Source organism: Candoia aspera, chromosome 3, assembly GCF_035149785.1.
Source record: "Candoia aspera isolate rCanAsp1 chromosome 3, rCanAsp1.hap2, whole genome shotgun sequence".
NCBI lineage: Eukaryota > Metazoa > Chordata > Lepidosauria > Squamata > Boidae > Candoia > Candoia aspera.
In genome coordinates, this window is record NC_086155.1 from 84,044,010 (window position 1) to 84,058,610 (window position 14,601).

Here is a 14,601-nt window from a genome sequence, read left to right on the forward strand (position 1 = left end):
TAAGGAGCTGAATCTAATACTTAGCTTTTTCAGAAAGACTGGCTATAATCCTGAAACTACCCGGCAGATCAACAGAGCAACAGATACATATATGCACACCCTCTTCTTCTGGAACAGTGGTTACAATAAAAATAGCAGAAGAAACTTACTTTTAATTAAAAATACAACAGGGATTAAAACCAATTATCTTTTAAAAAAAGGTGTGCAAATTCATTCATGATATTACTGATATTAGGCTAAAAATGAAATGACAGAATAAGATTCTAAGGGGTTAGTAAACAATTTTATCACAGAGAAACAATTCTGGCCTTTTCTAAAAACTCTGGAGTGCCTGGCAAAACCAAACATATATAATCCTATTATTAATTGTCATGTTTATTATGCAAAACATTAACAGACTAACATTTTAGTTCTAATTCTCTTTCCCTCATTTTTCATTGGTTTTTATTCTTGGCTTAACTTTTAAAACGGCGTTCCGAGTCGTCATGCTGGCCACATGACCCGGAAGTGTCCTATGGACAACGCCGGCTCCAAGGCTTTGAAACGGAGATGAGCACCGCCCCCTAGAGTCGGACACGACTGGACTTTACGTCAAGGGAAACCTTTACCCTTTACCTAACTTTTAAAAAAACTTTTAAAGATAGATAGATAGATAGATTCTCTCTCTTCAGTTGAATATCAGAGACCCCATGACTCCTGAAGAATAGCAGACTTTTCTTATACTGCATCCTATGTTATACTTACGTCATGTCTGGGTATGGAAAAAATTATTTGGAGAGGGGACAGAGACATATTTTGGATGTTTGAAATAGACTGCCCTAGCCCACACTGCCTCCTGAACTTTTACTACAGAGCAATGACATTTTGCACTTAACAACTAATTACGTTTATTCATCCAGGCAGTTGTGGGGGATTTGTGGCCTTTTTGTGACTATGATGATTCATTCTGTACTTTCAAAAAACACATCATGCTGCTAAAGAATGTTAAAAGTTTCCTGTAATAGTGAAAATGGAAATTCTCTTTTTAGGCGTCCAGGACATTTCAGATGTTTTTGTGGGACTTATAATATTAAATAAAGATGTTCCTCAGCATCTCTGGGGGGAGGACTAGGGGCAATTGACATGTGTGAGTATGTCATATGCAAATGTCATATGCATAAGCACAACATTAGTATGATGATGTCACTATGCACATGTTGTCATGATCCCATCATCACGGTTTGCTGCAGGTACCAAGGAAGATACCCTGGAATTTAAAGACTTAAATTTGAATTTATTTTCTAAAGTAACAGATTGTTAGGACAATATCTGGTCAAAACTGAATGAAAATTTTTGAAGTTATTAATGTTCCGTAACAAGCTCAAATTTCATAAAGCAGCAAAGTAGATCTCTCAGTTAAATATTAGTATTTTCTAATGTCAAGGGCAGGAATATCTTATGGCAAAATATGGGGAAAGCAAGTACTAATCATCAGCATTGACCATTAACATATAATCAACCTTCTGTTAAAAATATTTATGCAAAAAGATTAGACTGAGATCCTAACATAGGTTTACCTGCTCCCAGATGGGCTGAAGATCTATAAAGCAAAAGTAGAATGTTGAGAATTCTGGTGGAATTCATCAGAATAAATGAAAGGAATTCAAATGACTTAAATAAATGTGTCAACCAATGATAAGAACGCGTTATTTTGGAAAGGTGCTTTTATTTCCCTGACAGTGGCCCCAAACTGTGATTTAATCTAGGAACTAGCATGTCAAGTAATTTCAGTAATAATGTGGGTGTAGCAATAACCAAACATACCGTATAGTACATGTTTAAGGCCAATGTTTCTTACACATGCACCCAGGCATTTCACAGAAAACGATGAAAAAGCTTACTGCTTTGGCCCAGTTCTGACTTGAAAGTAAAACTCCTGAATTCTCAAATAATTAAGAGTTATCCTGAAGATGAAAAGTGCACCTGGTAAATTACTAATCCATCAGTATATTGATTAGCCTCAAGAAATGGACCTATGTAAAATGTACTCTGGTTTACTCTGAGCAATGGGCATACAGTGAATTTAATTAAGACCTTTTTAACATCCCCATCTTGGATTTTTTATTTACATTTGTATTTATATTGTTATCTAAGAATACCATTTTTACTGTATTTTAACCTGTATTTATTTTAGTTTTATTGTAAACCACTCAGTCTTTGAATGAGGTAGGTGGTAACAAAATACGAAATATATATATATATATATATATATATGTGTGTGTGTGTGTGTGTGTGTGTATATGTATATGTAAATATAAATATAAATATAAATACTTTAAACCAGTGTTTCTCGACTTTGACAACTTTAAAATGTGTGGACTGGCTGGGGAATTCTGGGAGTTGAAGTCCCACACATCTTAAAGTTGTCAAGGTTGAGAAGCACTGCTTTAAACACAATTCATGATTACTGCAAAGTATAAAATTTAAAGTATCTTTGGCCCAATCTGGTATCCCCCAGATATGATGAACTACAACACTCATGCTGTCGGAAAATTCTAGGACTTGCAGTCCAAAACTGGAAGGTACCAGACTGAAAAGACAAAGCATGTTGAAAGATTTGGGTCCCTTCAGTTTTGTTTACAGCTGCTGTTAAATTGACATATAGGAAGTACGATTATGATTTGATGAGGATTAGATTTAAATATAAAGCTCTGTGACTACCTCTCCCAGAAAGTTCATTTTTTCTGGTGTTATTTACTGCTATATTACTATTGTATCACTATCTTGTAATTAAATGCTTTGTTTGAGGGTTGGTTTCATAATTTCTTCAAGAAGCACGGACACAGCTCAGTAAATCAAGTCCATTTAGTGTAAACTGTCTATTTATAAATGCTTTAAACTGGACAGTTAGACTTCCTAATCCAGGAAGCTGTTGCAATGCATACCCACAGTTGTGCTTATCTCAGTGCCACAGGCTTGCACAAAGTCCAGCAAACAGTGATGTGCATTCCCATCTTGTACTGCAAAACACAACTAATGACTCAACACAAAAGCAGATTTAATTTTAAAAATAAATCTTCAGAGACCACTAAATAACCTTTGTATCAGTGCTCCAAAAGGTACAAACTTTTTTAAAATCAAGCGTTCTAGGGTAGAAGTAAGGTATAATCAGTATAAACCACAGCTATTGTGGGTGAAGTATAGTAATGATGTTCACACATGATGGGAAAAATAGGGCTAATGTATCTGAGCTGAAAAGGTGTGCACAACCACTAGATGACAGAAAAGAGATACACAACTATCCAGCTCTCTGCTGCCACCTAGTGATCATCCCACAATTTGCAGTCCTAGGGAAGAACTCTGGTGTCTGATCATACACAATGAGGAATGGGTAGGCTGTTTTCCAATCAAAACTGTATGGCTGGATAGCCACCAGCCAGGGACACTGTCACTGCTTTTGCAGAAGTTTAGTAGACTGTTTGCAATAAAGGTAAGGGATGTGGTGGCGCTGCGGGTTAAATCGCTGAGCTGCTGAGCTTGCCGATCGGAAGGTCAGCGGTTCAAATCCGCGTGACGGGGTGAGCTCCCGTTGCTAGTCCCAGCTCCTGCCAACCTAGCAGTTCGAAAACATGCCAATGTGAGTAGATTAATAGGTTCCGCTTCGGCGGGCAGGTAACAGCATTCTGTTTAGTCATGCCGGCCACATGACCACGGAAGTGTCTACGGACAAACGCCGGCTCTTCGGCTTTGAAATGGAGATGAGCACCGCCCCCTAGAGTCGGACACGACTGGACTTAATGTCAAGGGAAACCTTTACCTTTACCCTTGCAATAAAGTTCTTAATTTATAGTTCTATCAATTAATGTACTATGTTAAAGATTTTAAATGAAAACTGAAGGGAAGTCATAAAAGAGGAATTGTTTTCATTCTTACCTGGATTTCTAGTTCTGCAATATGTTGCTGGAGCTCTGCCACAGCTGCTATGCTGTCAGCCTCCCGGAGTCTTACAGCCATTACTTCTTCTTTATTCTAGGAAAAAGAAGTTGCAAGTGACAAGTTGAGTCACACTGCTGGAAAACTGATTTAGAAAACAAATGGATGGACTTTTATATCAAAGACATCCCACAGTTACTTTAAGCTACTGGACTACTATCAACATTCACTCTATAAAACTGATCAGCTATATTAACTTTAATTTTTCTCAGGATTTGTTTTCCTTTTTAAAAAAAAATAGATAGTAATGATTACTGTACAGTAATCAAGTACAGCTGTTTGTTTATAAAAGCAAACAAAGCAGTATAATGAAGGGTCAAGTTAATGCAGTGATTGCCAGACGGACTGAACTTGTAAAATATTTCCTTTAAATCAAAGTTGGGTGACAAACAAGTGGCATTTAAGCCTTCATTTAAAACTAAAACACCCAACACCATATAGATTCTTACCCCCCTGAAAAAGCAGACCCTGCCAACTTCAGTGGTACCACTGCCCTGTCCTCTATAGCCCTTGACCATGTCACCAATTTAAAAAATCTGTAGTTTTTGGCTGCGGTAAAGCTGGTTGCCTTTGTAGTAACCAATAGCCAGCACCAGAATACTGAGTTGAATCATGACTGTACCTTCCTTCCCACAATCTGTGCCCTTCTTCCCTGTTAGCCCAACTAGATAAACATTTATCACATATCTTACCACTAAGCTTTCTTCCCTCAGCAAATAATAAACAGGAAGAGATTCTGATGGGACCAAAGCAGGAATAAGAGGTTAACACACACAGACCACCACCTAGACACAATTCTTAACAGGATCAGTCTCATCAATTCTACTTATTTAGGGGGAAAAAAACAGATGCATAGATATTTCTATTTTGACCCAAATATTTTTCTATATACGCCTATCCACAATTTGAAAGCAATATCCACTACAGAATTCCTACAAGTCCTTTGACTATCTAAACGTGAGAATAAAATGTTTATTCATGAAAACACTGCTAAGCAGGGAAGCACCTTTCATCTAGCCCCTCCATTTCTGAAATGCATGTCTATCAACGGGAGTTTTATCTCCTCTCCTACCAATCCTTTAATGTTTTTCTCATGTGCATGCTAACACACAAGAAGCACAATAAAAACACAAATCCAAACAACTGACATAGTCAGACGATTTGTTGAGCATTTGGTCAGTTCTAACAACACAGCAGTGCGTCACCTACAGGTACGCAAATATATGAGATACACACACAAACAAATGTCACAATGCTCTCTATTTAATCATAACATGATAATGTGCATGGTGCAGAAAAGTTGCAAAACTTTCCCAAAGCCCTGCGGAGTAAAATGTCTGATCTTCTTTATGGCATAAACTCAACACTCTATCTTCAAGTTAGTACTCTAATCATTGAAAACACATCTAGGAGGTTGCAGTAGAGTATCTTGGTATGTTCACTATACAGCTATGTAATGTATAAAAGTATGGTAAGATACATGCTTTTTTTAAAAATAAAATCAGGCTTGCATATTATATCTAACGTATAAATGGTATCCTATTTGACAACTTAAGTAAATGCAACCCAATGTTAATGGTAATTTGTCATGAAATCTACCATTCTTTCTGAAAAGGTGTCAGGTAATATTAATGCAATTAGCGTAGGTTATTTTTTTAAGTTTCTAAAGACAATATTCAATACAACACAATATTTATCCATTGTACATACCTTGCATTCAATCTCTGCTTGCTTTCGTTTCGATTCAGTTAACTGTGCCAGAAGCCCTTTGTTTTGTGCAGACAAATACTGGACCTTTCCTTGCAGGTTTGTGATCTCTTGCTCAGCCCTCCGTAAATGGTTGCTATTTATCTGGTTCTGATGAAGAATGAAGCAGATGAGTATTAGTTGTCATCCAGCCAATATAATTTGGAACTGAGCATAAACTAGTACAGATGATGGAGCCTGAAGGTAACAGTGATCAAGGCTCAAAAATAATGTTTGTAAGATCTACAGGCAATCCTGAATTATCTTAAAAATATCTTCAATAAACCCTCCTTCTAAACACAATTAAAATTGCCTGCCAACAAGCAGGATATTTTTCCAATACTAACATTCTAGAGGGATCTAAGCACCTGCAGGTACAAAACCCAGCCTATTATTTTTTCCACATGAAGCTCCTCATAGGATAGCAGCTGATCAAACTTCCAAATCTTAGTATCTGCAATATTGTACCTGTGGGCAAAGTGATGGTATAAACTTGAATACTTGGCAAAAGAGCTGCAGAAAATCAAACTGAACCAATTTGCAGTAAAACCAGGTTTTAAATGGTCAGAAATGATGTAATTTCTCTTAGGTTCTTGCTGCCACCAACAAAAAGGATGAACTAGAAGTTCTTATACTAATGTCATCTTTTTTCTTAAGATGTTATCTTGTAATGTTGTATTTTGGTGTGGAACCTTTATTCTCTCATTTAAGCAAAGGAACAGTTGTTTATCAACAATGCAAACTTTGTTTAATTATAATAACGTAACGACAAATAACAGAGGGTAAGTTGCTCCTACGAGATAACATGGGATATTGTTTCATCCTTATTTACCGAATCATAATTTACTTTGTCACATGGACAAGAATCTTTCAATATATACTGTCTCCTTTCCCTACCTTTATTACCAGTCTCCCTATTTTCATAGCTTTCTGCCTACCTTCTTATCAGAACATTCCCAGTAAACCTTTTACTTATTTTAGTAGAATGCAAATTTTATTACAAGGCATAAGCTTTCATAGCTGCAGCTCACTTCATCAGATGATAGAATTTTATGTCTTTTAATAAAATGTGTTAGTTGGAATTAGTACTGTAAGATTCCTTCTGATTTTTTGCCACCATTTTCTAACATGGCTCTCCTTCTACAATTTTTATCTGAATATAGTCATTTATCATTCTATTACATATATCCCCTGAGCCTCATGTGGCGCAGAATGGTAGGCAGCAGTATTGCAACCAAAAACTCTCCCCATGACCCGAGTTCGATCCCAGGGGAAGATGGATTCTCTCTCGGGTAGCCGGCTCAGGTCGACTCAGCCTTCCCTCCTTCCGAGGTCAGTAAAATGAGCACCCAGCTTGCTGGGGAAGGTGACGACTGCGGAAGGCAATGGCAAACCACCCCGCTATAGTCTGCCAAGAAAACGTCACAAAAGCGGAGTCCCCCCAAAGGGTCAGACATGACTCGGTGCTTGCACAGGGGACCTTTCACCTTTCACCTTCAAGCTTAGCACTGCTAAACTTCCAAGACGCTGTGTGTATGTGAAAGATTTTTTTCTGCTCTAAAATATTAAATATGTTCTATATATTCCCTATTTCGATGAAGCACTAGCAATCACATTTTTGTTTTCAAATATGTATTTTCTTTCATTGCTGCTTCTTTTTGCTTTTTCTCCCTTTATTTCCTCTATGCCATCTCAATTTCTGTTAAGCGCAACATTACTATCAATAGCTGGTTCTGGTTTAGCGTTCATTTCTTTGTCTCCCTGTTGAACATTTTATGGTTTATTCTATTTTTCCTAACAAGGTGGGAAATGTCTGCAGCTTCATAGACTCTTTGCTCAACTGTGCCTGCTGAAGTTATAGCACTTCCAAGTTTTTTTAGAGAAAAGCTAAAAGATCCACCACCAAGAATTGTTCTCAGAGCCAGTTCAGCCAACCTTGCATTATTTTGAGGCTTGAGTCTTCTATCATCTCATCCTTTTCAACCTTAATAGCAACTCCAGCTTTTTCTTCAGTTTTTCTTCATGCAATTCTGGAACGGAAGATAACGCTTCTCTTGACCCTAAGAGTTCTTTCCATTGTTCCTTATTTTTCAAATTTGCCATCTCTTGCTTTGTAGTAGTTTTCACTTTCTCAACAACTGTGTCTGACCGTTCTGCTTTTTTTGTCTGGCATTCTAGTTTCTTAACAACAGTCACCAATTATTTCCAGCTACTGCTTCACCTTACGTTTTTACTAATGCCTCTATTATGAAATTTTCTATTGTTGTATCTACAGCAATTCAAATTACAAACTCTTCTGTTTTGCCTTTCATTTTCTCTAGAGTACGTACAGTAGTCTTTTTAGCATTCTTGCTTCTTCTACAACTCAGTTTTGTACAGTGCCTTCCTACCTGCTTCTGCAGCTTCTCTTTTTTCATTAGCTTCCCCAGTGGCCTATCTACAACCAATGCTTTCTTAACAGCAATATTTTCTTCAGGTTTTTGTGTTATCACTGGCTTTTTTTCTCCAACTATCTCATTTCCATAATATACCCTTACAGTCCCTGCTTCTGAGTAAGCATCACAGATATAATCCTTTTTCTCTTCCACACTCTACTGGGATTCTTGTTACTGATAAGGTAAAAAGATGTTTACTTCCTATCCTTTATAACAATACATTTCTATTAGGGATTGTTCCCCTGTCCTCCAGTTCTGAACTTTTAACAAAGAAACATTCCCAAAATATTTTGCTTCCCAAACCTGCTTTGTTGTAATTATCACAGCTGGTAATAAGAACTGTATGGTGGTGCACTACTTTTTTAGTTTTATGTTTTTGTAGCACCTCACTTTGTTGTTTGGATTGCCTGTCAACCACTCACATCCTGAAATAACAGTCAGCCATCTCATGCCCCTTTTTGATACAATTACATTACTTCAACTCCTTTCCTCTGAAAATTCTGTGGACTTGCTAGTTTTTAGAATAAGAGGTTTCCCTTTTTGTCTACAGGTCTTTCAAACTGGACCAAAAGTAACGTATTTTATTTACCTCAGAATTGCCAAATCTGAAAAGTGAGTCCTCTTTACTCAATGCCAACTGATTACACATCTCAGCTGCTTTTAATACTGAATTTTATCCTTATGTTTGATTTTAATATTTAATTCATAGGGCAAATGAAAATAAATTTGATCCAAACCTATTAATTCTATAATTTTCTATAGATTTTCTACCATGTCTTTGGGCAACTTCAACATGTGCACCAGTTGCGTCCGTTCCTGAATTGGGAGGCTCTACTCTCAGTCACTCATGCCATGGTCACCTCCAGCATGGATTACTGTAATGCACTCTACATGGGGCTATGCCAATAGGTTGGGGCTTATCTCACCTGAGAGGGAATGATGTTCCAAAGGGCAAGTGCCGCAGCAGGAAAGGCCTGCTTCCTGGGTCCCACCAGATGGAACCCTTTAGCAGATGTGTCCAGTAACATGTCCCTCCTGCCGGACCTGATAGGATGGGTAGATGTAACTGGGGAGCTGCGGTCCCTCAAATACCCTGGTCTCATGTCATGAAGGGCTTTGAAGGTCAAAACCAGCACCTTGAATTGAACCCAGAAGTAAACTGGCAACCAATGCAGCTCGCAGCAAAGGATGTTTTCACCCAGCAGTTTCATGTATTTACAATCTGTACTATGACCCAAAATCCACATAAGATTTCCCTGCTTTTGTGTTCAAAGAGCTAAACCTTTTCCTTAAAATATTACTCAGTTTAAAACCCTTTGTATATTGTTTAAAGACAGTATATTAAGCAGCTTCTCTAGCTACTGAAATAACTAAATCTCTAAAGCTGCCTTGTCCTTCAGATCTATTCCCTTCCTTTTTTTTCATAGCTATCTTCCTTCTTTTCTGCTGTTCCTAACTAGGTTGGTTAAGAACCTGTTCTTATCTTCACCCACTTTTTTAAAAAAACCTTTTTGGATGCTTTGGTTTGTTTTAGTTATCCAGAATCTTCTCTTTTCTTTTGTTTAAGATTTATCAAATGAATTGTTCTCACTCAATTCCTTCTTTTTTTTGTCACAAATAATCCATTTCAATCAGGGTTTCATGTAGCCATTCTAATGAGTTGGCATGGTTTAAGTTGTCATTGATCTACTGCTGGCTAAGGCAAATCACCAATCATCAGTATTGGTGCTGCTGGATTTATCAGCAGCATTTGACACCCTTAGTCACAAAATCTTATTATCTTCTCTGAGTTTATTAGGCATTGACAATAAATTTCTCACTGGCTTCGTCTTCTATTTCCCACTGCACATTTTCAGTTAAGTAGAACGGTCTTTGCTCTCAGCCCTTCTGTTTAGCTGAGAATGTTTTTCAGGGCTCAGCCCTAGACCTACTCATTGTCTTTGTACACTCTGATGACAGATTTCTTCTTTTCAGTTTAACTATCGTATCTATGCTGATAACATCCATATTTCTTCTGCTGCTTCAGTCTTGGATGATGCAGTGTGGTCTTCCCTCTCCAACTCCGATTTCGACTTGGATGAGTGGACTACTGTAGTAGTTGTTGGCAGTCTTTCCTGATTCTGCTTTCCACTCTCTGTTTCAGGTCCAGAATACTGCAGTTTGTCTGGTTTTAGATCTCTCTCAATTCATACCTAGCTTTTTTTCTCCAATCCCTATATTGGTTAGGTCTTCAAGAGTCTTATCAGTTTAAACTGATGGATCGAACTTCCAGGCCATACAGGAACCCCCAGTGTCTTGAATATCCTGATTACAGTTCCCATTTCTGTACACTTGGCTCCATCTTGCAATCAAAGTTGATTAGTTTTTCTTTGTGTTAAAATTTAGGGCTTTTCCTCACCTACACTCTGGCATCACCTCCCTCTTTAATTACATCTGAAGACCAATCTCTTGAAGTTTAGCAACTCTCTCAAAAGTTGACAAAAAAGTGTGGAGATCTTCTGCAGTCACATATAAGATAAAATTTTTCATTTAAATTAAATGAACTGCAACATTTCCTTTTCATGACACTATGCCTTTTTATCAATCAACTCCATCTGAATTGTACCCCTTTTCTTTCATCTCCAATTTCTTCAGCCTATGTTGTTTTCTTAACATCTCTAAATATTTAATACCTGGCTGATTTGACATTCTGTGGCTGTTTTATTTTTTGTGTGTTTAAAACAAAATTGGAAATCTGTAGTTTCCTATTTTCCCAGTGATTCCCTCATACTGAATACTGAATGCATATAAAGCTTGCATAAGTGGGTGATTTATTTCTTATGCTTCTGCAAAAAACAAAAATCTTATTTAAAAATATATGGAAAATATGGTTAAATAATGTTTACTGGTCACTGTGGATATCTTAGAAGAACTTTTGAAATTAAGAGATATTGGTGTTTATTCACTTGATGAAAAATAGGAATGCTCTTATTCCAGATAGTTTTCCAACAGAATGGTATAAATTTCTTATAGATTTATTGGCTCCAATATTGCTTATAATGAATCATGTAAATCTAGTAAACTATTGATATCTTTTTATGAAGTTTATATAAGACTGAGTTTAAAACCAGGTAAAGATCTTCAATCCAGTGCGAGCTATAGACCCTTCTTGTCAATTAATGTAGATATCTGTTGGCTCAGTGATTGCAGTCTTACCATCATTCACCCACTTCAGTCTGGATTTATCAAAGATAAGTATCAGACAATTCACTTTAATGACTATATGTTTTGGATATAGATCAAGAGAAAATTGGATTTTGCTGAATTAATATATTAGGATGCTGAAAAAAGCTTTTGACATGATTGAGATTAATTTTATAGAGCAAATCATATCTAGGTATAGTTTCCTGTTTTCTTTTATTAAATAGATTGTAATGTATTAGTCGCAACCTATAGTAAATCATTTTATTTCTCAATCAGTTAAGTTACAGTATAGTACCAATCAAGTTGTTTACTTTCTCCACTACTATTTGACAATTCTTGAACCATTAGCAATCACTGTTAGGTAGTCTCATGATATCACTGGCAGATATTCTGGCAATGGCAGATTCAGGGTAAAAAATTTTTTTTTATATGCTGATAATGTTCTGGCAATTCTGGATAATTTTTCTACATCTTTGCCTATTTTGATAAAGGTGGTTCAACAATTTGGAAAATGTTCAGGGTAAAAGATTAATTGGGAAAAATCTAATTTCCTTCCTTTGGGATCTGATATATCAATAGATCAGCGTAAGAAGACAGGCCACTAAGGACTATCTCTTGAAGAAAAAGTTCATAATTTAGCAGAATTCCAGAATTATCATTGGACATGTATTTTATCATCTGTATTTATGTGGAATGACAAGGTAACTTGGTATCATCCTCTATGGGCTTTACTGGAAAGTTATTATGACTCACCATTTAAATCTTGGCAATTACATGGGTCAACATAGGCCAAAAAAAGACTTTCATTTCCAAGCTTATGTTCAGCTATTTGAGTCCTATTAGGATGTAGATCTGGTTGTGGTATTAAGTCTTATGAATATTTAACTCTGTAGAAAAACTACTTTTAAAGTAGGTGGTAAAATGTTTATTGGAATGTATGGGCAGAATCTGGAATAATTATTTTAAATGAATTACTTTGTAATGGCTATTTTAAGGATGCTCAACCACTACAGATAGGATTCTCCTTGCTTAATATACATCAACTACAATATAATCAATTTAAGCATTTAATTTCTCAAAAAGGATCAGAAGCCTTGGCTGCCTCAAACAAGCTGAGATGCTTATCATTTTGACTCTGTTTCTGAAATCAAACAGACCTAAAAATTATACCAGAAATTGAAAAATATATTTAAAGCTAAAATTACTGATATTATGATTGATCTGTTACTGATATTATTTATATAGTGTCAGAATAACCAATAATGGAACATCAATGGATCCAATTAAAAAAATGTTAAGTTTGCTTCTTTGGACTTGAAGTTGAAATTAATCCAAAATATGATATGGCCATACCCAATTTGCACAACTTTTATTACAAGTCTATTGAACTATTCAATGAATGTATCAGAAAGGATGGACTGTAGATTTTCTCTCGTGGCAATGTAAGGAATTTGAGGATACACTAACTCATATGATTTGGTCATGTCCAATTTTGGTTTCTTTTTGGAAGAATATTTTAACATATAAGTAGAAGCATGGGTAAATGTTTTCAAGATAAAACACATCAGTTATTTTGAACTATATTCCAAAATCATAGAATCTGACTGTAGAATAGGCTTCACATAATTAAAAATAAAGACCGCCCCCAACTGGGAAAATGGAAAAGCCCAACCCATCCACATATGATATGGCCACACCTCATCTGCATAACTAGCCTGATCATTGTGACCTCACCCATTGGCCGTAAGGTTGGCTGCTGATGATTAAAGGTATACCTGTCTGAATAAAGTATTTCTCATAAGAGTATTTCTCATAAACAAGGAACAAACCAAAGTGAAAGAGTAAATTAACTGAAGTCAGATATGTTATATTTGTTAGGTTTCGCTGTTTTGGGTTATATGTCTATACATGACAACTCCTAACAGCACCAGCCAGCATAATCAGTGGTGAATGACACCAAGAATTGTAGTTCATGAATCTCTGAAGAACTACAAAATCTCCACAACTTGTCTACCCAGTTTACAAACACACTTTTGTGTGTGTGTTTGTGTGTGCGTGGGTGCACTGCTCATATATGATCAAAAAGAACAACTGTACCCCCTACTGGCTGAAAAAATTAGAAAAACCAATTGCTGTTTAGTGCATATGACAAGGAAGCATGATGAAAGTCATGAATGGACTTAAACTTGTACTGAACTGGTTTTTAACATGCTATACTATTTTTCACTGTTGGAAAAGAACCCAATTGCTTCATAAAATTGTTCAGTGTCGTTCTTTTTTTAGATTCTGCATCTTCAATAATTGCTTTTATGTTATAACATACTGGACCCTATTAGACAAAACTATAAACAATCTAACAATTCAACAAAAAGCTAAATGTTTTAATTTATAACATTTTTGGCCAGAAAATATATTGCCAATACTTGTTTTCTGGATCTAAGTATTCATATAGATAAAACATATCATTTAAAGGTCTATTTGTAAATATCTAACAGTAAACCTTTGAAAATAAAAAACAAAATCACCATACTGGTTGGGAGGAAAACATAATCTTCTAAGGCAATACCAATATTATCCCAACTGAGGTTTTAAAAGGTGGTGTGTAAGCTTTTGAGTTTTCAAGAACCCTTCATCAAACAAGGTAATAACAGAACAAATATAGTCTATGTTCAAGCTGTATCTGCACTTTAAATTCTTAATGTGTAGATGACAGAAAAATGGGTTCTATTAAGGTATTAGACTGCACCAAGAACTCTTCAAAAGAAAAAGGAAGCAAAGAATTATTGATACCTGTCAGATTTGATATGTCCAGAAATGAGGACCAACGATTATTGTTTTCATCCTCCTATCCAACCTTAAGAAAGTTCTATTTTGTGGGGAAAAAAACTGGGCTGGAAAAGGCAGATAGTCCAGAATAACCCAATGAGTTTCAGAGGTGAATGATACTTTAAAGTTATATGATTATGATCTCTCTTGCCCCCAAACACACTACTAATTTCACCCATGCTCAAATGTTGTGTTCTCATGGATATACTATGCAACACTAGATATTTAATATTTTTTGAGTTACTGTGTTTCTTACCTGAGTTTCCATTTCCATCATTCTTTGCTTCATTTCTTTTAGCTCTGCTTGAGTTTCTGCTTCTCGGAGTCTGACTGTCATTAGCTCATCTTGCAGTTCATTTACAGTATTTTTTTTAGCTGGGTCTTTCCATCTTCCAGAAGTGCGAATTAGATGACGCTAAAAACATTGCTATGTCTGAAT

At 36.1% G+C, this 14,601-nt stretch overlaps 1 protein-coding gene across 3 annotated transcripts in view; it reads right to left on the minus strand.

The window, feature by feature from the left end:
- EVI5 (ecotropic viral integration site 5) overlaps nt 1-14,601 on the minus strand; it is an 88,633-nt gene that overhangs the window by 24,494 nt on the left and 49,538 nt on the right. For all 3 annotated transcript variants that reach the window (XM_063298259.1, XM_063298261.1, XM_063298260.1), the window contains 3 exons: nt 14,419-14,577; nt 5,683-5,829; nt 3,913-4,008 (listed from right to left, as the gene is read on the minus strand). In XM_063298259.1, coding sequence (XP_063154329.1) covers nt 3,913-4,008; nt 5,683-5,829; nt 14,419-14,577 — 402 coding nt within the window. The remainder of the gene's footprint in view (nt 1-3,912; nt 4,009-5,682; nt 5,830-14,418; nt 14,578-14,601) is intronic.